The 24,882-nt window shown below is 49.7% G+C and overlaps 1 protein-coding gene across 5 annotated transcripts in view; it reads left to right on the forward strand.

Moving 5' to 3' along the window:
• Positions 1-16,730, forward strand: part of SF1 (splicing factor 1) — a 292,507-nt gene extending 275,777 nt beyond the window's left edge. For 3 of the 5 annotated variants that reach the window (XM_069645035.1, XM_069645033.1, XM_069645030.1), the window contains exon 12: positions 15,131-16,730. In XM_069645035.1, the coding sequence (XP_069501136.1) occupies positions 15,131-15,426 (296 nt within the window). In that variant the 3' untranslated portion in view covers positions 15,427-16,730. Of the gene's footprint in view, positions 1-14,727; positions 14,844-15,130 lie in introns of all 5 variants that reach the window. The other 2 variants (XM_069645032.1, XM_069645031.1) reach the window with 2 other exon arrangements.
• Positions 16,731-24,882: the final 8,152 nt, after the last annotated feature.

Here is a 24,882-nt window from a genome sequence, read left to right on the forward strand (position 1 = left end):
CTCCCAGATTTTTTACTACCTTCGATGGTGTTGGTGCGTTTCCCATTTCCGTGGGCCATGGAATGGTAATTTCATTCTCTTGGGCTTTGGATATGGTCATGATTACTCTTTCCTGGGTTTATTTTCAGGTTGTTGGCATCCATCCAGTTGACTTCTTTTAGACAGTCGGTTAGGGTTGAGTGGTCTGCATTGGTGTCTCTGATTTTGTAGATCTGAGTCATCTGTGTAATTGTAACATGTAATGTTGTATTTTTTTGAAGATTCTGATGACCGGAGTCTGATGTTGAAATATAGTGGAGATAGTGAGGATCCTTGTGGGACTCCAGTCGTTAACTCGTGGGGTTGATTTTAAAGGTTTTATCCATACCGTTTCTGTTCTGCCTGCTAAGAATGATTTTGTCCAGCGTAGTGCTGTCTGTTATGCCTATGTCTTCTAGTCTTTTGGTCAGGGTGTCGTGGTTAACTGTGTCAAAGGCTGCTGAGAGGTCGAGCAGAATAAGGGCTGTGGTAGTGTTTGAGTCTGCGTTAGTTTTGAGATCGTCCCAGATGGATAGTAATGCTGTTTCTCCAGCATGGTCTGGCATGGATTCACATGCTCATGAATATTCCCCGTCGGGCTGGGAATCCTCGGTAAAGAAAAAACCACTATCAGTTTCGTTTCTGATCTGTCTTTCGTAGTAATAACCAATCACTGGTCTCTGCGTCATACTGACCACAGCCAATGACTGCCCTCTACCTAAGCACCGCCTCTGGCAGCCATCTTCAGATTTTTACCGCACGTTCATGTGTTGGGATCCTCGTGCTATTGCTCTCGAGCGTTAGTGCTATTTTTTTCACGTTTTTTTCTCAAAACTTCGTTTTTTTCCAGTCAAAAGAGCCTCAAGCTCCACCGACTCTCCATCCGATCAACGGGGACCCGTGTCGGATTCGTCTGCGCCCCTCAAGGGTGAAGATTTCGTCGAGCTACGTTTTGGAGGACTCCAGAAGCTTCTCAGGCCCGGACATGGCCCAGGAGAAGGGAAGCTCGACGCCCGGAAAGCTGTTCAGGGTCTGCCCTGGATGCCAGCTGCAGAACGTCTTTGAGGACGAACACTCCTTTTGTCTCTACTGCTTACATGAGGACAAGACGCACGTGGAGAAGGACTGTGCGTTTTGCGGCAATATGTCGGAGCGGACCATGAAGGACCGCCACCAACGCCTCGCCAACTGGCTGGAAGGGAAGAGCCCGTCAGGCGAGAAGAAGAGGAAGAAATCCGAGCGGTCTTCTAAGACCTTTGAGGACGCCCCGGCGACGGGGGTCCAACACAAGGCCAAGCACCGCGAGTCTGCTGGCACCGGGAGCGCCGAACGGTCAGGCTCTACGGGCGCCAGGCAGGGCGCACCCTCCCCGGCACCTTCAGCCACGAGCCAACGCTCTGGGTCGGGTAAGAGGAAGGGCGAGCACCCGGCGAAGCCCCGGTCGAGCTCGAAGGCCCCATCGGAGGGGGAGCGAGGCAGTGTTCTCTTCCCCCCCCCCCCCCTTCAAGGATAAGGCGGTGAGCGCACCTAAGGTGGTGAAAGCCTTAATCCGGCCAAGGCCTCTATTGAGACAGTCGCGGCGGCCCTGGCTCAGCCTGTGGAGGCTACACCAGTGGTGGCGACCTCGAGGTTCAGTCTCCCTGCCACCTCGGAGGGAGTCCTCTTTTGTGCCCATCGATAGGACCCCCGTGAAATCCCCGGCTGGGAAGAAAAAGGGGGGGGCAGGGCGTCGTAGATTCGGCTTCAGAGGAAGAGCTGATCGAGGTTTTAAGCCACAGCCTTGGCGTGGATGAAGACCGGCCCGTTGGGATGGATCCCGACGCAGGTGCCGACGACAGCGTCGAGGGTGCCGACGGGGCCCCTGATCGCCCATCGGATTCCCCTCTGCCAGCGCCGCAAGACAACTCGGCGGCTATTTTGTTGGCTATACAGTCCTTATGCTCAGAGATAAGGACGAGACTACCGTTGCCGACGGAGGAGCCTCTCCCGTCGGGGGATCCTGAACCGGGACCTTCGGGTGTTCCCCCTCCCAAGAAAAGGATTCACCCTCCTCCTCCTTTTCAGCCGTCGCGACGCGTCCACCCGAGGGGATGATACAGGGACTGACACGGCAGCGACGGGTACGGACGACGAGGTATACGACGAGGATCTCCCGTCGTCACCTCCCACCAGGGCCTCTCCGCCCGACGAGATTGGATCGTTCCACTCCATGATCGCCAGGGCATCCGAGCTTTTCCAACTCTGCCCTGAGGAGAAGAAAAAGGAAGGATTCCTTTATCAACGGCGCGAGGCCAAGAGGAAGACGGTCCTCGCGGTGCCTCTACTGGATGACATTTGGGATGAGGGCCTCGCCCTCCTCAAGAACCCTTCCACGATGCCAGCTAGAAGAGACCGGTACGAAAAGAAGTACCGGGTCCCGGACGCGGCCCCCCTGTGCCTCCGGGCGCAGCCTACCCCGGACTCCGTCGTCTCCGCGGCGGCCAGGAAGAAAGCGGGGGGGGTGCGGCCTCCGAATCGACTTCCCCACCGGACGGCGAGGGAAAGAAATTGGACGCTATGGGACGCAGGGTCATCTCGTCTGCAGCGACGACGATTAAAGCGGCCAACGCCTTGGCTATCGTGGCCCGCTACGACAGGGAGCTATGGTACAAACTGGCTCCCCTGCTGGACTTCCTACCGGACGACAAGAGGGCGGATGCCCTGGAGATCCTACAGGAAGGTGAGGTGGCGTCGGACCACGCCATTTCTATTGCGACGGACATCGCCGACAATGGGTTTCGCCAGTTGGGCAACGGCGTGAGCCTTAGGCGGCGTGGATGGCTCAAGGCTACGGACTTCCGTCAAGACGTACAGACCAGAGTCCTGGACATGCCGTTCGATGGGAACAACCTGTTTGGGAAAACAGTGGATGATTCCCTTCAGGCCATTAAAGCGGACACTGAGACGGCCCGGGCCCTTGGGGTTCTACAGCAACGACGGACGCCCTTTCGGAGCAGCGGAGGCAAGGGCGCCTCCAAAGGTTCCGGCGGCGGTTTCTCTTCCTACCGTCAAGCGGCCCGCTCGTCGTCTCAAGAGGCCTACAGAGGACGAGGCAAGTCTGTAGGACCCCGCCGTCGTCGCCAAGGAGGTCAAGGCGGCAAAGCCTCGTCGAAACAGGATTGAACCGGCCGTGGGGTCGGGCCCCCACCGAAGCACCCCGGTGGGAGGCTGGCTGGCGAGCTTCGTCGGCGTGTGGGAGTCCATCTCCACCGACCGGTGGGTGCTGGACGCCTTGGCCCGGGGCCACGCGCTCGAGTTTCAAAGAAGGTGCCCGCGCGTCCCCCCCGTGGCCAGGAGAGAGCTTCACGTCCCTCAGCTTCTCCTGGAGGTAAAGGCGTTGCTCAGGAAGGGCGCCATCGAACTCGTCCCAAAGAGGCTTCGGGGCTCCGGAGTTTACTCGAGATACTTCCTCGTGAAGAAGAAGACGGGAGGATGGCGCCCCATCCTAGACCTGCGACGTCTGAACAAGTTCATCAAGGCGCAGAAGTTCCGGATGGTCACCCTCCAGCACGTCCTGGGTCAGCTGGAGGAAGGAGACTTCCTGTCGTCGTTGGATTTGGAAGATGCCTACTTCCATATTCCCATCCTAAAGGGGCACCGAAAATTCCTCAGGTTTGTGGTCCAAGGGCGTCACTACCAGTTCAAAGCCCTCCCCTTCGGACTACGGTCGGCACCCAGGGTATTTACCAAGTGCCTTGCACCGGTGGCGGCGCAGCTGCGCCGAGAGGGGATCCACGTCTACCCCTACCTGGACGACTGGCTCATCCGAGCCAAGACGAGGGAGCTCGCCGTGGACCACACGGCAAGGACCGTCCAACTTCTCACGGACCTGGGATTCTCAGTGAACTACACCAAGTCCCACCTGGTACCCGCGCAAAACACACTGTTTCTGGGAGCAAAGCTCGACAGTGTCCCGTCTGGCCTCCCCGTCGGAGGAAAGGACCAGGTCCATCCTGGGCAAGGTACAGCGGATGTTGGTTTCCGACATGGCCAAGGTGAGGTCCATCAAGTCCCTCCTCGGAATGATGTCCTCTTGCATCTACCTCATTCCCATGTGCAGGCTCCGGATGCGCCCGTTGCAGGAGTTCCTGGACGCGCGCTGGATCCAAACGACGGGCGGCTTCGAGGAGAGGATCACACTCGACGAGAGTTTCCGCCGAGCGGTCCGGTGGTTGGGCACCCGGGCCCATCTGATGGCGGGCATGGACTTCCAGACCCCAGACCACCAGGAGACGGTGACCACGGATGCCTCCCTGGAAGGGTGGGGAGCGCACACTGAAAATCTGCATGCGAGAGGCCTCTGGCTCCCGACGGAGAAGTCCCTCCATATCAACGTCCTGGAGCTCCGTGCAGTGTTCTGGGCCCTCAGGTCCTTCCTTCCGTCCCTCAAGGGCAAGGTGGGGAGGATCTTCACCGACAACACCACCACCATGTTTTACATCAGGAAACAGGGCGGAACCAGGTCCCCAGCACTGTCTAAGGAGGCGCAGGACCTGTGGCATTGGGCAGTCGCCCAAAGGATGTTTCTGGTGCCGTTTCATCTGGCAGGGATAAAAAACACCATCGCCGACTCACTCAGCAGGGAGCTGCGCTCGTGCCACGAGTGGGAACTACGGCAGGATCTAGTGGATCGCCTCTTCCGACGGTGGGGCACACCCCAGATCGACCTGTTCGCGACGGCGACGAACTCCATGTGCTGGAGGTTCGCCAGCAGGTTTCCCCAGGCGAGGAGCATGGGCGATGCTTTCTCGTTCCCCTGGGAGGGCCTGTTCCTCTACGCGTTCCCTCCTTTGCCACTGCTAATCCGGCTCGTCAACCAGCTCAAGAGGTCACGGTGCAGGATGATCCTCGTCGCACCTGCTTGGCCGAGGCAGATATGGTTCCCAGACCTTCTGGACTTGTCAGCGTCCCCGCCAATCAAGCTGCCGGTGGACGCGGATCTACTCTCCAGGGAAGGAGGCGCCATCCTCCACCACGACCCGAAATCGCTGAACTTGCAGGCCTGGCTCCTGCAGCGCTAGAGTTTGGAGGATACGACATACCGGCCGACTGCAGAGAGGTTCTTGCAAAGGCCAGGGCGTCCTCGACTCTTAAATGCTACGGACACAAATGGAAGAGGTTCTCTGTCTGGTGCCACGCACAGAAGATTAACCCTCTACGGATTACGGCTCCCCAGGTACTGCCGTACCTGCTGACGCTGGCCAAAGCTGGACTGGCACACGCGTCCATCAAGATTCATCTTGCTGCGATCTCCCGATACACCAGAACCACGGGCCGGACGTCCCTGTGGACTCATCGTCTGGTGAAAGAGTTCATGAAGGGACTGTTCAGATCGTTCCCGCCGGTGAAGGCGCCGGCCCCGGCGTGGGAGCTCAACGTGGTGCTGACCAAGCTCATGGGACCTCCGTTCGAGCCTCTGCACTCGGCCCCGTTGAAGTTTCTGTCGTGGAAAACAGCTTTTCTTGTTGCCATCACCTCCGCACGACGGGTGGGAGAGATCCAGGCCCTTTCCTGCAAGGCCCCGTACTTGACTTTTCACGACACGAGGGTAGTGCTCGGGACGCACCCCTCCTTCATGCCCAAGGTACCGTCGGACTTCCATCTCAACGAACCCTTGGTGTTGCCTGTGTTCTTCCCGTCGCCTTCGTCGCCGGCTGAGAGGACTTTGCACTCGCTGGATGTGGCTAGAGCGCTGAAGTTCTACGTGGACCGCACGAAGTGTTTTCGGAAGACGTGTCAACTCTTTGTGAACTTTGGACCTGTCAATCAGGGGAAGGCTCTCTCGAAGGCTTCCATTTCCAGATGGCTCTCCGGCTGTATCATGTACTGTCATCGGTTGGCAAACCGACCGCTGCCTGGCCGTCCGAGAGCCCATTCCACCAGAGCGATCGCAGCTACCACGGCGTTCCTTTCTGGTGTGCCCCTGCTGGACATATGCAGGGCTGCTACGTGGAGGTCGACGCACACCTTCACGAAATTTTACTGCGTCGATCGGGATTCCAGGGAGGAGTCCGGGGTCGGCCAAGCAGTGCTGCGCAACCTGTTCGCCTGAGGTGAGCCTGGTGAGGAGGTAAGATGCTTAATGTTGAGTTTGATGTAATGCTTAATGTTGAGCCTTTGCCACCTCCTGTGGTTGTGCATGTGTGTACTGCTATGTATTCTTTATTCATGAGCATGTGAATTCATGCCAGACCCCATGCTGGAGAAGGAACAAGTTACTTACCTGTAACTGTTGTTCTCCAGCATGGGTCTGGCATGGATTCACATGCGAACCCTCCCGCCTACCCCTCTGCGGCTTTTCACTTGGTCATACTGCCACTTCACGTGCTTCCAAATCTGAAGATGGCTGCCAGAGGCGGTGCTTAGGTAGAGGGTAGTCATTGGCTGTGGTCAGTATGACGCAGAGACCAGTGATTGGTTATTACTACGAAAGACAGATCAGAAACAAAACTGATACTGGTTTTTTCTTTACCGAGGATTCCCAGCCTGACGACTGGGAATATTCATAAGCATGCGAATCCATGCCAGACCCATGCTGGAGAACAGTAACAAGTAAGTAACTTGTTCCTTCCGTTACTCTCGCTGGTCTGAAACCGATTTGAGCTTGGTCCAGCAGGTGGTGTTTTTCTACGCGTTCTTGGGTTAGTTTATATACGTAGGTGTCTAGAAGTTTTGCTGGGTAAGGGATGTTAGAGATCGGCCTGTAATTGGAAAGGTCATCTACGTCACCCCGTGTTTTTCAAGAGTGGCTTAATGTATGCTGATTTGAAGATCTTCGGTACAGTCCCTGTTGATAGTAAGATTTAGAAGGTTCCTGTAGTGTTCTGCTGGCGATGCTTGCGCGAGGATTGATTTGTAGATGTCTGGGGGACAGGGGTCCATGGGTGATCCTGCTTTCTTGCTTCGTTTCCTGCTTTCTTGCTTAGTTTTCCCAGCATTGCGAATGCCTCTGCTGATATTTCAGAGAAGCATTGGAGTTTGTGCTTTGGTTCCATGTTGGGTCCGTTGTTGTGTTGTGATTGGTTGGTCGCTTTTGTATGGTTCGTCGGATGTCATTGATTTTTTTTTTTTAAAGTGGTCTGTCAGGTCTTTGCAGAGGTTTTCTGAGGGGGTTGGATTGTTATTGCAGCATGGTGGGTTTCTCATTTCTTCAATGTTGCTAAACATTTCTTTGTGTTGGCATTGTTGATTCTGTCATCGTAGTCTTGTCTTTGCTTTTTTAATTTCCTTCGTGTATGTGCGGATTTGTTTCTGGTAGTGGTTTTTTCATTGGGTTGTATTCTTTCCTCCATTCCAATTCCCTCTGTTTTCCTTTTTCATGTCCTTTAATAGTAGGTGAACCATTTTGCCATTGCTTTTTTTTGATGGGGTGACCGTTTTTTCTGGGGCGATCTTGTCTATTGTATCTGTGATTCATTTGTGCAGTATCTCTGCTTTCCCGTCTAGGTCCGCTAGCTCCAATTCTGTATTTGAGGGTTTTGTTAATTCCAGTTGTTCGAATAGGTTGCTTTCTTTTACGTGTTTCCAGTTTCTTTTGGTGGTGGTAGTGAGTTTTGGATGTTGGATGTAGGCTTGGGTAGATCACGAATGGGATGATGAGATGGTTGCTCCACAGTATTTGTATCGGTGGTGCCGTGGTGAGTTTTTCTTTGGTGAAAATTGCATCTAGGTTGTGTCCTGCCGAGTGCGTTGCTCCTTTGACTAGTTGTCGTAGTTTCACGGTGCTGAGTTGTTCAATTAGTGAGTTTTGGGAGTTGGCGTGACTGTCTTCAAACCAGATTTTGAAGTCCCCCATGATTAGGTGTTTGTGGTTGATGGCTAAGTTGGTGATGGTTTCTATGAAGTTATCGACAAATGTTGCATCGTATGTTGGCGGTCTGTATACCAGGTAAATGATGTTGGTTTTTGGGCTCGCTGTTAGGTGTATTACCATGGTTTTGCAGTTGAGGATGTTGAGTTGTTTGTCAGTTTTTATTTTCAGGTGTTCTTTGAATGCTATAGCGATGCCTCCTCCTTTTGTTTTTCCTGTTTATTTGTAGGCATTTGAAGTCGGTCGGAAGGCAGCTTTGGAGTGTGATTTTGTAGTTGTCGTCCAGCTATGTTTCTGTGATGAACAGGATGTCAATGCCGTTGTGGTAGAGTAGATCAAAGATTTCTGTTGAGTGTGTTGACATGGATCTTGCGTTTATTAGATTGCAGTGAAGTTTGGAGGTGTTTGGTTTGCTCTTTGTCGAGATCGCCTTCTGTTCGGTGTTGAGGTTTCCTTCCTGGTCGGTCAATTGTTGGACTGTGGGATTCGGGGTGTCAGCGTCTTCGAGTTCTTCTAGGTTTTGTCTTGGGTTTTTTGTGTTTTCATCGCGTTTGTCTTCTGGGAGTTGTGGTGGTTGATTGGAGGTTCCTCTTGTTTTGGTGATATAGGGGGTTATTGCGTCGGTCGTCTGTTTGCTGTTTTTGTTGGTTGTCCTCCTTCTGCTTGCTTGTTAGGTTGTTTGAAGTTGCTGCTTCTAATGTTGGGTTGGATTGCTGTGGTGGCCTGCTGTCTGAGGTATGGAGTTAGGTAGAGGGATTTTTCTCTTCTCAGAGTAGCCTCGGTTTGTATTCCTTTCTTTGGGGGTCCAGTCTATGGTTGATCTTCTAAGATGCTGTTCTGGAGTGTTCTGTCATCTTTGTATTTACCTTGGAATGAGTCGTTTGCGCGGCATTGTAAGATTGATAGTTTGTTTAGTCTTTGTTAGGTGACGTCTAGTTGGTCCTGCTTTTTTGGTTTGGTTGTCTTGTGGTGTAGTGGAAGGGGGTGGTAAGGTTATTAAGTTGGGTGTTATCGGTGGGGTCTCTTTACTGTCAGTTTCCCTGAGCGCGGTTCACTGTGAGCAGGCTGCGTGGGTTGGGGAGGGTATCTGTTGGTTGGAGGGTGGCTTGGACGGGCGCTGTTTGGACTTTCGCCTTGTGATGCGAGAGGCCCTAGTGTAGTGACCCCCCCCCCCCCAACCGTAATTCACTGGTGACTTTAGATTTAGCTAAATTTGAGTGTGAGCTAGATTTGAAATACCTGTACAGTGGGAGGGAGGCCCATCAATGCAGTCCGGAGAACACACAATGCAATTTGGCCACAGAGGCCCTGCTATCAATGCAATTTGTAACATACATAAATGCTCATGTAACATCTTTTGTTACCCTTTCCTCAACTGACTGGCTAGTGGCAGTGGATTAGTTTTGAACTACCAAGGTTTGAATTTACTGCGACCGTTCGCGGACCCGGTATCGTTAACCGCAGGAGCCATCTTTTTCAAAATGGCATCTAGCCATCGTTGTTAAAATGGTACCTGCCTTATTTTTTTCATCAGGTCTTTGTGGGAAGGTCCTTCTCAAGTTTTTCTTTGCTCGCCAAACCAGGTTTGGTCTTTGTTCATTTGCCTTTTGTGGGCTTCAAGAGTGAAGACCACCTCTGGCTTCAGAGTGTCTAGGGTAGGCAGGAAGTGAGGGAGATACCAAAGCTCCCTGTGCTTAGTCTCCTAAGAGATCCAAATGCACTCTGGTGATTTGCTGTTTGGCAAGGCCACCCTTTTGGGTGAGTGACAGGCTGGAATTAATGGGAGAGAACTGAATAAAAGGCAAGTCTCTTGGCTTGGAAGGCAGACTCGACCACTGAATGAAGGAAAAGAGCTTGAAGAGGACGGCTGCTGCAACTCCTGGACTGTTGGTTTGCTCGGTGAAGCCCTGCTGCAGTGCCGAATCAACAAGTTTGCATCGACGGATAAGCCCTGCAAGGACGACTTCTCCCTTTGGGTGGGACCAATCCACTCCCAAGAAGGCCACCTGGACACCCATCTCTGAGCTGGTTGAATTTCCTCAGTTGCTGCAGGAAACTGTGGCGCCAGGGAGAGGGACACCAGATTGTTTGCGTTGCTTGTAAACTGGCCTAGAGCTTTTGGAAGATCCTCCAGACTCCCACGAAGCAGGACTGACCAAGCCTTTTACTTTTTAAAAGTATTCTAAATGCTAACAGTAGGGTATTGTCCCCATCACCTTTGTTACTGAAGTCACCTGTGGGTGTAGGTTGTCTGTGGGCCATCCCAAAAGGGCCTTGTCTGATTCAAAAACTCGGTGTACAGTATTTGTGTTAATATTCTATTGCTCCCTTCTGAAGAAGGCTTTATAACTGATAAATTGTTTATGCAAGAAACCTTGAGTGTAAGATTATTTTAATGTCTGGAACTGTGAATCTTTCTTGTAACGCCACTACAGCTCACATTTCCCCTCTTGAGATAAGCCTGGCTGCTCAACAGGCGACCTGTAGTAGAAGCTTCTACCAAAGGTTGGGTTGCCTATACCTGTAGTCATTGTTGTTTGTAGTGTTCCGACAGGGTACTACAAAAAATATTGCCTAACAGTCATACTGCCTCTTTACCTGTTCAGTAAATCTAAAGATTGCTGCCAACGCAGGGGCTTAGGGAGGGGATTCTCATTGGCTGGGAGCAGTATGACCCAGAGTGCAGTGATTGGTTTAGAGGAGAAATAGTTTGTAAGTGAAAGATTATATTTTCTTTTACGGATTATTCCCGGATTGACTACAGAGAATATTCATGAGCATGTGAATCCATGCTGGAGAACACAAGTTACAGGTAAGTAACTTGTTCCTTGTCCTCCCTGCTGCCTCCGGATGAGGGTCGACCTGCTCTTTCCTGGGTCCTTCATCTAAGCCTCAACCCCCATGACTGGCTGCTCAGAAGCTAAGGGGTAAGGAGTGGTATGTCCTGGATGTGCTACTTTATGCTTGTTTTGGCTTGGCTCCATTTATTTGTTTTATCTATGCTTTCAGGTGGAACGTTTTTGACTTGGTGTAGGGAGGAGAATTTTGACACTTTTACCTGTCCATAGTCCTCTTTGATTTCCTTGGCATGCTGGTCCTGCAAATATTCACACTGAAGGGGTCCTTGCCTGCCATTTCAGCCTTTAAGATGTCTGCAGAGCAGGGCTTGTCCACCATTCTCACTGTTAGCAGTTTTTACAGCTTTTAAATAGCCAGTTTCCCCCAGCCAGTTTGTTGCTGCATGGGATTTGTTTAGCTTTAACAATTTATCGGAACTCTGTACGAGCCTCTGCTTTGCTGTTTAGACTAGTGAGTGAACTCCTGGCTCGGTCAAACCTCCATGCTTTGTTTTCTCCAAGAAACTGGTGCCTTTGAGAAAGAGACAGCCCTTCTCCAAGGTTGTCAAAAATGTGACCTCTCAAAAGATCAGTCTTTGTTTCTTCCCTCAACTCCTCCCTTGTAGATTGGGGGTCCATCACCACCTGAACCCTGTGATGCTCTCACTATGTCCCCTGGCTAGGCATATCAGACAAAATGTCACGCATTTTGTGTCTATGCTGTTCCCTATGCCGGATTGGCTTTTACTTGTCTACTTGATCATTCGTAGCACCTCTGAAGGTTATCGTCTGGATGGGCAGGATGCACCTGATGTCCAAAGGCTCTTTCCACTGGAGGCCAGGCTACCCTGTCTTGGACATTTGTGAAGTCAATGCGTGGGCTTTGCTGCACAGATTTGCCAAACATTACTGCCTGACTTTCCTGTCATGAAAGGATGTTCTCTTTGGCGGAGTGGTTCTCCGGAATTTTCTGGTGTAGGTGATCATCGAAGTTGAGGAATCTGGAAGGACCGGAAAGAATGTTAGAGGGGTGAGAAAGTTGTTCTTCAGGTGCATGCATTTTTAGAATTTCACCCAACCAACCTCCCAGATGTACAGAAGCAAGGGGAGTCTGTTGAGAAACCTGCCACATTCACTTTTGGCCAACCTGAAGCGCATTGTAAAACAATCTAAGAGTGTTGGCACTGAAGGGCAGTATGTGCACCTGTACACATGGGTTGAACAGGGTCCAAAATGTACACTCCACTAGCCACGGCTAGTGGTAGTTGACTCTGCAAGTAAGATGTTGTTGTCTCCAGCATGGGGTCCGGCATGGATTCAAATGTTCATGAATATTTCCCGTCAGGCTGGGAATCCTCGATAAACTCTCTCCTGTAAACCAATCGCTGAGCTCTGGGTCATATTGCCCCAGCCAATGACTGCCCTCTACCTAAGCCCCTCATCTGGCAGCTATCTTGAGATTTTTTACTGTACGTTCAAGTGTTGGGAGTCCTCGTGTTTAGCTCTCAAGCTTTTACTGCATTTTTGCTCTTTTTGGAAGATTACTCTATTTCGGTCAATCGGGCATTGTGCTCATCGATCAATCTTACGATTAACGGGGACCTGTTTTTTTTGTATTCTTCAGCGCCCCTCAAGGGCGGATTTCGTCGCGTTTCTTCATGGAGGCTTCCAGAAGATCCTGAGGCCTACGCCGCATGGACCATGTCGGTGGATAAAGATTCAACTCCCCAGTTCAGGATTTGTTCCAGCTGCGGCTTGCAAAATCTTTTCGGACAACAAGCATTCAGAGTGCTTCTACTGCCTGCACCCGACAGACAAGGAGGAGGATTGTGCATTTTGCCAGGAGATGGTTTATAAGTGAAACTGTTTTTTCTTTTACTGAGGATTCCCGGACTGACGGGGAATATTCATGAGCATGTGAAACCACGCCAGACCCGTGCTGGAGAACAGTTACAGGTAAGTACCATGTTCCATATTTCCATTCACCTGTAAGCAGACCATGCCCACTTGGGACCTGAACCTGTTTCTGCAAAGGCATGTCCTTCCACCATTTCAGCCAGTACACGATCTCATTAAAATATCTCTTGCTCACATTTTTAGAGGCCATCCCCTCAACATGGGTACAGGCTCTCAGTGGATTAACCATTCCATACATAAGGATAAAGGGGTGTTTGTAACATTCAAGATTCTCACCAAAATGCATGTCTACATTTTTTTGCAGTTATTTTACAAACTGTCATATGTAACCATTTACATGGCAGAAAAAAACCCATCTGGAAAGTCAGTTCCTTCTGGCTTTCACCTAAACACTTGTGTATTCTCAAGTGGGACAATCTGTATTAAAACACTTGTTTGCCATTGTCCCTCTGGAACTCTTACTGAAGAAACACTTGTCTATGCATAGTATATGAATCTAAAAGATTCACAAGCTGCAGATGGAAACAGTTACTAGTCATTTTTTGTAGCTTGTATTTACTGTAGTCTTATGCCAAATCCAACCTACCTGCTATGGGGTGCAGAAAAGTACTTCTATGTCCTGTACCGTTTCCTCCATAGTTTATGGTTGTCTGTCCTGTGGGGATGGGGCTGGCACATTTGCACAGCAAATGCATTTCTTCCTGCTCCGATCTGGGAGATCGGAAGCACCATGAGCTATGCATGCTTTAAAGCTTTTTATTTGTGTACCGTAGGATGCACTAAAGGTCGTGTCTGTGCATATAATGCAAGTGTGTTGGCCAGGCACTGTCACTTGTATTTAGAGGTGCAAGTTTGTGATGTTTGAGGTCTGAGAAGAGGGCATTTATGTGTATAAGGGGCTGATTTGTGTCTGGTGAGTAAGATGGGGAGAAGTTGAGGGTTGGTTAAAAAAGGTAGTGTTCTTGGGGTTTCTTCCAGGCTTTCAAATTATTGGTCTTGCTGCCAAATGCATTTTGGTGAGGGGGTCATCAGCTTTAGCGTTTGATGTGGGAAGATCCATGTTGAGGTTTTAGATATTTGGGAAGCTGGGAAGGTGTTACCTTAAGGTTTTTGCAATACCTTGATGTGATGTCTTCCAGATATTACTTCCCGTATGCTGTTTTATTCTAGACATGTCAGGAAACAGTATGGGTCTCCTTCGGTTATCTGCACCTGAAAGTTGAGCTGTGCAAGTCTAGTTTCCTCTTTTTAATGGGCGTAGGTTAAATTTAACAGAACCTGCAAATCTGCTTGTCCTGTATGCATGGGACAGACACCCATAAATTCTGGGTGGGAGGGAAGAACTATTGACTGGAGTGTTGTAGAGTAAAGTAGAGTAACCTTTCCTGAAATGCTTGTTTGTGGCATTTCTCACTTTGTTAATGGATGTGAAATGAGAGTTAGATATTATAGATCAAATGGTATATCGCTTTACATTACTCGGAACACTTGGATCTGTATTAATTTGGACTGTTCCTTACAATCAGAAGTTGAGTCGACCAGTAGGAAAATTGTGGGTAGCAGGCTCGCGTGACGTTCATGCTTTCGGCTTAGTGTGTTGTGATAAGTTTTAGCTAACTGGTTGTAATAATCTTAGATGATGGGCTATGCCCTGCAGGCAAGCCTAAAACTGAGACAAGCTGCACTAATGCTATTGCAGGTAAGTAACATTTTCCCTCTTTTCCACAGTCTAACAACCAGTTGGGTTTCTTTTTAGCTTGCACCCATTTTTGAGGGCACATTCAGCCCCAAGTACTTTAACACTAAGGGGCACAATTAAGTTAATCATGACCAAGGTTCGCTTTTCGCTTTACACTGCGGGGTCCCTGCTTCATTCAGTACTAGGACTTTCCACATTTACCCCTTAAAATCTTGTTGGACCATCCCAGTCCTTTCAGGTATATACTGTTGAACATGACGGTTGTTTGAAAATTTACTTTTCTCCTATGCTTTCTAACGAACATGCAGGAAACTCACTGCTGCTTTGCTTTTTGTTGGGGTAAATGGCTGTTCAAAAGAATGCAAAGTTTCACTACATTTTTAGGTTGTGTAATTTATCACTTACAGTCCGAGACTCTGGTCCTATTCTTGAGCATCGGGTACGGCCGGAACAGCATGGCGGGGCCCCAGAAGGCAGGCAGCACCTCTTCTTCCTACCTCAGCTGCCTCACGATTATTTGTAGGTAAATTGGCGCATGCGCAGATAGGATTCGCCGGAGGCTTGGGTAAAGCGCATGCGTGTCCACGCTGCCTTTGATCTGGTGGGAGTTTTTTTGTGGGGGCGGTGGGGCTGATTCTGCTTGAGAATAACAACTTGCAAAGTAAGACAGCATTCCAATAGGAATATCACTTCCATTGTCACTGTGCAGTTAGATTGGGTCCTTTAAAACAAAGCTGTGACCTGGAAGCCCTGTAGCTGGTATAATTGCACAAACTGCCATGAATAATAATTTGTATTCTTTCTCTGTAGACACAACCACCACATCGACAGGCACCACATCCATTCCACCTTGGCAGCAGCAACAGGGATCCACAGCAGCCTCTAGATCTGCCTCTCAAATGCAAGGAAATCTACCACTGTTACCGCCTGGGATTCAACCTCCACTGTCTTCAGTTGCTCCACCGCCTCCACCTGGTACCACAGGCATGATGTATGCACCACCGCCACCTCCACCAATGGACCATTCCAACTTCGTCACATTGATGGGCATGGGTATACCTCCATTTGGAATGTCTGCCCCTCCACCGCCCCCTCCGCAGAATTAGACTGTTTACTAAAGAGAATACAGCTTTTTAGAGGCTGAACGTATGCCCAGTGCCTAAAGCAGGGCATCTAGGTGCTGGGTTTAACCATACTGAAAATGCAGAACTCTTGCCCTCTTCAAGAGTCTCCCGTTATCTCCACTGTACAGTGTATTTGTTTTTTTTATTTACACACTTGCTTGATCTTTTCTTTTTGGATGAACCATCTTCATAACTCTGCAATATGCTGCCTTCTAACTTGACGTATGTCTACCAGGAGGCTATGCACGACACCACGCTTGCTTGTCCAACTTTTTTTTGCAAAGAAAAGGCATTGAAGCTCGTACACATGGCTGTGAACTCTCCGGCAGGTGGGAGCAGTGCTTGTGAATAAAATTGCCTTACTCGATGCTGAAGGGGCTCTTCCCTGGTCGGATTAGTGCCACAATTGGACTGCTCTTTGGATAGCAGCAGCATGTTGCCAGTGTATGGAATGGCCTTCAACTGAGTAGACAGCAAATATGGATGTCTGGGCTGAATCTCCTGAGCTCTTAGTGATGGCCTGTCCTCTTTTGTGGAATTACTGTGCTGGAGCACCATATGAATACTTATGCTCCAGAATTACATTTCTGAGGACAAATGTTGGCATAGACTTGTAGATCGTCATCCCATAGATAATGGTCATCTCTGGGATCGTAGGCAGTCACCGCTGTGGCCAAGATTTGTTTTGATTATTCCCCTAGTTGGCAGACAAGTGCAACTGTACTACAAATGTTTTCCAGACCCCGCAAATCCACAGTAGGAAATGTGGTATTGCCCTTGGGGGAAGCCTGGATAGTAATTTTCTGCAATCTCCCCCGACCACCCCGCCATCTTGGGTCTTTCTGTACATTTGGATGTTTCATCACTAATGCTCTGTAGTTAATACATTATAACTTCCTGCCACTGAATGAATTGAAATTGGGTGTTGAATGGGGAAGGATCCAGTTTACGATGACGTGAATTCGTTTTTTTCCAATCTACCAAGTTGAACTATACTTTTAAAAGTAGCTGCCCTTTAAGAAGTCCTGTCAAAGGGGTGTAGCAGTAGAGAATGGTCAGAGCTCAAGTTTCCCATTGCTTGTCTGAAGTCATTGTTTTGCTAAGAGGGTTTCCCAGTGGGTAACTCGGGTGAAGTGATTGTTTGCTGTTCAAGCACAGTGATTTGTTAATAATGTGTGAATGCTCTTCTATTCAGTTTATCCAGACACAGGTTTTCTTGCTTTGCTGTGTATGATTAAACTGTATTAAAGGGGACGTTTCAAGAAATAAAATGTTTTTAAAGTCGGTTTCTTGAGTCTTTGAAGTTAAATGACCTGAAGTTTTTACTATTTTAATTTTCTTCTGGACTGATAATCTAGGTAACTACAAGGATAGCTGGAGTTTTCTGGAGTGATGCAGTGGGGCTTGAGCAGTCTGAAACCAGTTACCTGCTTACAAAGGATTTTGGTGGGCAGATATTAAAAATGTGTTGCTTCTGCATGGTAAACCATCTTCCTTGTGGCATTCTCCCCAACCCCCTTGAAAAACGTGGGCTATATTACCTGATAGTACTGCTAAGTGTTCCTTGCAAAGAATTGAAAGCTCAAGCTTCAAGCTTGTGCATATTCTGCCTGCAGTTTCTACCTCAATTTGTGTGCACCAGCTTCAAATGGATTGTCCTCTAATGTATTTTATCTTTGACATGTACTGTCCACAGCTCGGCTGCTTTGGACATTTTTTCGGCAGAGGGCGCTGTGCGTCGAGGCGCTGTCCCTCAAAGGCCTCCATCACGGATCTGCATCGCATTTGTCTATGGTGTCGCGGCGAGAGCCACGACACGGATGCCTGCTCAGGCAGTCGTTGACTGCCAAGGCCTTGCGGGAACGTAAGGGGAAACTGAAGGTAGGGAAGGAAGGTATCCAAGCCCTGTATATCCCAGCCTGCTGGACTTTGGACCGACGAGTCGAGAGGTGACTCTCCTTGTCAGAAGAAGTCCAAGCGGTCTCGATCTAGGAGTGGGTCCCGCCACTTGTCCTCGTTGAGGCGGTCCTGGAAACTGCACCATCGGTCGCCTTCCTCGTCCTCTTCGGCGGATGCCTTCCAAAGACTGATGGTCTGACCGTCGAAGTCATCAACCCCGACAGAATGGGATGCTTTCCGGGTGGCGATCATGAAAATGTTTGATAAACATAGCACTGTTCCGTCCTCGCCTTCTAACGAAACCGACACGGAACATTCTTGGCCAGATACTTGCGCGCCCTTGGGCCTGGGTATACGGCGTGATAAACACCAAGAGCCTTGGCAGCCCCGTTCAGACAAGGCCCCGGAAGATCACCCGAGAAGTGCCAGGTACCTTGGAAGCCCTTGAAGGTGTCGACGCTATGCCGGTCGGGTGTGCCTTTCAGGGTCTCCAACCCAGTCAGCCCTCGATGCAGTTGACGCTGTCTGAGCCATCGGCACCGACGGTGAAGGTCCCTGTGCAAGCGGACCCTCGGAGGAAGTCTACTGCTAAGTCTGAGGCCTGTGGCTAAGAGGTTCACTCCTTTCCCGAGGAAGGATTTTTTTTAGGTCCCTCACTGACGTTTATGAGGAACAATCTGAAGATGAGGTTGTCCCTTTTGGGCTCCTGTATGGAACCCCTAATGCTCCTGATTTCCTAATTTCAGAGGAGTTGGATGGAGCATCTTTATCAAACCTTGCACAATGCCAGTGGTATGGACACTTCCCCCGAGCCGGAGTTCGGCAAGCCGAACCCAGGTGAGCATGCCGACTCCTCATATTCTAGACTGCTGCCTAGAATTGTGGAGTATCTGGGCTGGTCCAGGCCTCCTGTGCCATTTGAGAAAGATGACCTTACGGATATTTTTGTTCAGGGTCAGTCTACCAACCCTGTGTTCCCATTTCATATGGCCCTGCAGAAAAGGGTGGCTGCAAATTGGGACGCCCTGGAGGCTACTCAGCGGTGAACCAGTCTCAGACGAAGAAATACTGGCCATCTAGTATCGACCCTGGCTACATGTCCACTCACCCCACTCCAGAGAAGTTGGTGGTCCAGGCAGCTACAGCTACCTCAAAGCAGGTGGCGTACTCTACAATCCCTCCTGGTGGGGCCAATAAGCATATGGATGGGCACGCAAGGTGTTTTCTGCTGGGAGCATGGCAGTAACATCGGCCTACTCTACTTGTGCCTTGGCAAAATTTACATGCACACTATGGAACTGCATTTCATTAGCGGCTGAGCATATTCCCGAAGGGGGTGGTTTTCTGGCTATTCAGGGTGGCAAGGATGCCATGTGTGAATCCCTTCAGTCTGGGTTGGACACTGGATAGTGTGAGCAGGTCCATGGCTACGAGCACATTGATGCACAGGTTTGCGTGGTTACGGAAGTCTTATTTTACACCTGATTTGCAGGCTCGTCTTCTAAACCTGCCTTTTGACGGGTCTCATCTGTTTGGCACCAAGGCTGACAAGAGACTTGAGGTTGTTGACCTAGAAGGCAGCTGCCAAGTCTTTGGGCGCTGCTGTTAGGCAACCTCAGTCTTTTAGTCCTGGGGGACAACAGTGGAGGGGTGGATCCTTTTTGTTTTCTACTCCTTTGGAAGGGCGAGAGGAATGCTCAGTCAAAGGGGCCAGCATAAGTTTCCTCGTGGTGGACGAGGTAGGGGTTCCAAAGCCGCTCAAGCTGCAGCCTCTTTGCCATCAGACACTCCAGCAGCTGCTTCAAAACCGCCCTGAGGCCTTGTCATGTTTCATCGGTAGGGGGCAAGCTGTCTCAGCATCTAGAAGGTATTACCCGAATTGTTGTTCGAATGATACAATTGACCAAATTACAAGGGTCCGAATTGACCTTGTGCACAATAGACCGGATGGTCATTTTTAGATATATATAATGGGTTGGGGTAATATAAGGGGATTGGGTGGGGGATTCTGGGGGTTCCCCCCACATATATATCCTAATTGACAGTTTAAATTCGGTCAATTGTGCAGAAGGTCAATTGCCATTCGGACAATTGTCATTCGAACAATTGTCGTTCGAACAGTTATATACAACCTTCTGTTTGTTAATCTGCTTAGAATCACATGCTGTGCATATGGTCCGACATCCAGTGGTAACCGCGGAGTGGAAAGGGGACGTCGACATGGGGTGCCTGTAACACTATCCCTACGTGACGTGTACCCAAAATCCCTCACGTGTCGAGGTCCCTCAGATTGTTTTTTCCGCACAGCATACTGGTCGCCTTCATGCAGAGCTCGTCAAAGACTTTGCTTATTGTCCCATCGACCTTTGGTCGAATAATTATATAAAATATCCATCACCCCATCCGTCCCTTGTTTTCGACGGCTGTTACAGACCTCACCGAAGACCTTCAAGAACTCGACGGCTGATGCGCCTTGCCGACCACGTGGCCGTGCCTTTCGCCGGCCTATACAGCAGGGAGAGTGGGGTCGGGGTGGACATTTCTATACAAATAGAGAATGCCTTTCCCTTTCCTTCCTCTTGCCCTTTCGGTCTTCGCCACTCTACCCACCCTCGGCTACGGAGAGGACTCATTTAGGTTTTGCCCTAATTGTAGGAGCAAATTCCTTTGGAAAGATGGGCACAGACGGTGTAACCGGTGCCGCTCGATCACAAGGTGGAAGGATGCGCGACTTGTACGCTCCTCCGTCCTAAGATGTTAAAGGAGCGTAGAGTCAAGCGGTGGGCGGCCTACGGTATGTCGAAGGCCAAATTTTCTGCCGCTGCCACAGAATGTGACAGCGAGAGTGACAATCATACCTCCGAACTTTAGAAGAGAATATATACAATTATGACCTAACCAAGGATTGCATTCATGCTGATACCCAGCATGAGGAATTCATCAACCCTGAAGACATGCATGAGCCCATAGAGGGCTGGGAAGAAGGCCCAGATGTGGGTGACCCCCAAACTCTACCCAGTCCACGCCCACTAGACGACAACCATTGCCAGCGGTTGACCAATTGACTTTTAACGTAATGTTACGTAAAGCATCTGATCATTTTCAGATTGCTACGGATGAGGCGGTCCCCGAAGCTGACTTTGTGGAAGACATCCTTAAGGAGAAAACACCAGCCAGCCATGCCCTCCTCAATTCAATTAAGAAACGTCTATCGCCATCCTTATTGACACCTGCTTTCACAATAGGTGTCAACCCACGAATAGAAAAATTCGCCCTTCTCTGTCAGACTCTTTATATCGAAGGTCATTCCACACCAGACTTCATGGTGGTGACTTCTACGCGAAAGCGGGCAGGGGTCCCTTTGACAACCTGCAAGGCACCCTCTGATTAACAAAGGTAAACGACTTTACGGACTTGGAAAAAAGATCACAGTTGCAGCCGTGTTCTCAAAGCAAATTGCCAACAATACCTTGTTGGCCAGCTACGCCAATGCCCAGTGGGCTTTCCTACAGGAAGGCATACAGGAGGTTCCCAAACCCCTACGTACTTGTCTTGTCTCCACTATCTCTGAAGGCAGACAGGTGAACCAGAGCAGTCCTAAGAATACTTTGGATTCTGCAGAAACGGCTGGTCGATCTCTGGCTCAGGGCACACTCCTAAAGACATGCTTGGCTACGGAATTCAATTTAAACCAGAGACGCAAGCGTCACTTATCGACAAACTCGTGGAAGAATCCAACCTGTTTGGGAAGGCGGTAGATGAGGTGGTAGCTGAGGCCCTCAGAACCGCAAAAAAGGAGCTTGACACCCTAAAAACACTGGACCAGATTACACAAAGACCCTCTACAAGAAGAGGATCTGGGTCCAAACGGCTTTTTCGTGTCCAACGCTTCCCTCGGCAACAACTCATCGGGAAACAATTGGAATTCTACACAGGGAAATAGTGGATTCACCACCCCGTATCCCCAAAGGGGTCAAAGCTGTGGCAAAGGAAGAGGCCGGATCTCTGCCCGCAGAGGCTCCTCGGCCTAAGGCTCAAAATGACACGAAGATTCGGCTCCCCTCCCATGCCTCCCTGTTAGGTGGCAGTCTAACATTGTTTCTTCAGGCATGGGAGGCGATAACTAGAGATCAGTGGGTGCTAAAGACTCTGGCCCATGGGTACAGTATAGAGCTCAACCGGTCCCCAACATTCAGACCTCCACGAGCAAGACTACTGACACCAGACAATCTTCGCATACTTCTGTAGAAAGACTACAGGAGAAAGTATCTGTAGAAATGATACCTCTGGCACGGGTAAAAGGTATTAATTCAGTGTACTTCCTTGTACCCAAAAAGGATCTAACCATGCACCCTGTTTGAGATCTGCGCCCAGCGAACAAGTTTGTAAAGCCACAAAAGTTCTGCATATATGTGCAAGCAATCCATCCCGGTCTAGCCTTACCTCGACAACTGGCCCATAACAGGGGACTCTTACGAAACATGTATGTCAAATATCCAAAAGACGATAGAGAATCCCAGACTGAATAAAAGATCTATCAACGAGAAGAAATCCAGCCTAGACCCCAGTCAGGTCAAACAGTTCCTAGTGGCTCTAATTCGAACAAAGGACAGCCTTGGACCCACTCGCTGGAGGGGAAGACAAAACCTGTTTCAGATCCCTCAGTATGTAGCCAGTCGAGAGGTGACTGTGTACGCAAGGCTATGCGACTGCTAGGAATTATGGCGTTGTGTATCTACTTGGTTCCTTCCTCACGCAAGCCTGCCCCCAATGCAAGAGTGGCTCAACAGCCAGTGGCGTCAGGCCAGCGGACATTGGGACAATCTAGTGGTCATCTCGCCGGCCCTCGTTCTCTCGCTGCAGTGGTCCAGGGAGAACCTCTTGAAAGGGAAATCCTTTACCACCCCTTCAGTGGAAGCCACTCTAACCACAGACGTGTCTCTTACAGGGTGGGGAGCTCACATGCTTCAACAGCGCACAGATTTGGTCGTTAGACATGGCATCCAACCACATAAACCTGTTGGAACTGTTGGCAGTGTTCAAAGCACTAAAAGCTTTCCAGACGCAACTGCAGGGGGAGACAATCCTGATCCCCTCAGACAGCACCACGGCCATGTACTATCTGAACAAACAAGGGGGCACTCCTTCTCCAGGGCTGTCCATACTGTCACAGAACATTTGGAATTGGGCTCTCAAACTTAATATTCCTACTACATGTTCCAGGGGAACTCCATCTTCTGGTCTGACTTACTCGGCAGAGACTTTCTGTTGCCCAGGGAGTACGAATGGCGATTACACTAAGACATTGTCTCCAACATTTTCGCAGCATGGGGCTTCCAGAGATGGATCTGTTCGCAACTCTGGAAAACGCTCGATGCCAAGATTACGCCTCCAGGTACCCCCAGAACCGCTCCAAGGGGAACGGACTCTGGATAACATGGTCAGCATTGTCTATGCCCCTCCTTAACCCAGTCTCCCCAACAAGATTGTGCACAAGATGTACCAGGAACCAGTCACAATGATACTGGTGGCCCCCATGTGAGCCCCCCGACCCTGGTTCGCTCATCTGATGGAGATGTCCCTATCTATTCCAGTCAAACTGCCTTGCCTGTACAACATGTCGCAAGGCAGAGGGGAAACAACTTCACCCATGCCCGCAGACATTGAACTTAGCGGCCTGGCTGTGGAGGTCAGAGTTTGGACACATGCAGATGTATGGACATTCTCAGGGAGGCAAAGCCCCAGATACTGCTATTCCAGTAAATGGAAACGGTTTGTCATCTGGTGAAACTCAAAGAGCATTAACACGATTAACTGCTCTCCCACACATTGTATTATACCCAACTCATTTACTTGACTCGGGCCTGGTCTTCAACTCCATTAAGGTACACCTTCCTGCACTTTCAGCTTACACTGCATCACAACAGAAAGTGTCATGGTGGAAGATACCAATTATTAAAGCTTTCATGCAGGAGGTGAAAAGAATTTACCCTCCCATTTCTAACCCAGCTCCCGAAATGGGACCTAAATGTGGTGTTGACTAGACTTATGGGGGCTCCTTTCGAGGCCATGCACAAGGTAAGTCTTAAAGAAGACCTCACCCTTAAGACTGTTTTTTAATAGCTATTGCCTCAATCAGCAGGGTAAGTGACTACAAGTGCTCTCGATCCTAGATCCCTTCGTAACAGTTCATAAAGGCACTGTGGTTCTGTGCGCTCCCCCTAGATTTGCGCCTAAATTCATTTCAAAGTTCCATGTCCCCTGCACACCCTGGATGTACACAGCTGTCATGTTCTACATGGAAAGAACTCGACCACTTAGACTAATGGTTTTTTTTTTGTCTCGGTGGTGGCAGGAAGAGGAGACGCAGTCTCCAAATCCACCATCTCTAGATGGATTGTCAAATGCATTACACTCTGCTACAATCTTGCTAAGAGAGAACTGACCATCAAGCCTAGAGCACATTCCACTTGAGGCACTGGGGCGTCCATTGCATTCATTGCAAATGTTCCCCTTGATTCTATTTGCAAAGCGGCCACCTGGAGTTCTGTACACACCTTTACAAAACACTATTGCCTACACACTCGGTACTGTCTGTCCCACCTGAGAATCGGACTAGTATAAGACATCTTTTCACTACTGTTCCTTCTCACAACCCACCTCCAACTTCGGGTACTGCTTGCTAGTCTATGCACAGCATGTGATTCTAAGCAGATACCATCAAATGCTTTTACGGGAAGTAATGCATGTAATCTGGAAGAGTGGTGAGCCATTACTTCGGATGCGTAGGCTCTGGAAACAATTGCCCATGGCTACTGCCTCCCTTTTCTTTGGCCTCATGACAATCCACAGCGGAAGCTTTCTTTGAAGATTCTGGATCAGCTCCTTGTGCAGGAAATATTGACCCTCCTGGAGAAAGGCATGATCGAAACAGTGCCTGTGGCGGAGAGCAACAAGGGTTTGTATTCACCGTATTTGTATTTTATTTATTTGTATAGTGCGCTAGGCCGAGGGCAACCAGGTTCATATCTCCTATTTTTTGATTCCCAAAAAGGACGGAGGACTAAGACCCATCTTGGACTTGCGGTGCTTGAACAAGTTCCTCAGGAAGGACAAGTTCAAGATGGTTACTCTTTCTCAAATCCTTCAGGCCCTCTCGCTTCAGGATTGGTGGGTGTCATTGGACCTGCAGGATACTTATTTAAATGTGCAGATTCATCTCAAGCACAGGAAATAACTGCAGTTCACAGTTGGCGGCTCGCACTATTAGTTTCGGGTCCTGCCATTCGGGTTGACTTCTGCCCGAGGGTCTTCACAAAGTTCATGGTGGTGGCAGCACATCTCAGGAGAAGGGGATTCAAGTCTACCCCTACCTGGACAATTGGCTGATCAAGGCGTGGTCTCACGAACAGGCCTTGGCCACTCCCTTCACAAACTGGGATGCTCCCTCAATTTCAAGAATTCGCATGACACCTTCCAGACACCTCCAGTACATCAGAGCTGTGTTGGACACTTCCTTGGAAGTGCTCGCTACCCAAG

This window comes from Ambystoma mexicanum, chromosome 2p, assembly GCF_040938575.1.
Source record: "Ambystoma mexicanum isolate Mex_15411 chromosome 2p, UKY_AmexF1_1, whole genome shotgun sequence".
Lineage (NCBI taxonomy): Eukaryota > Metazoa > Chordata > Amphibia > Caudata > Ambystomatidae > Ambystoma > Ambystoma mexicanum.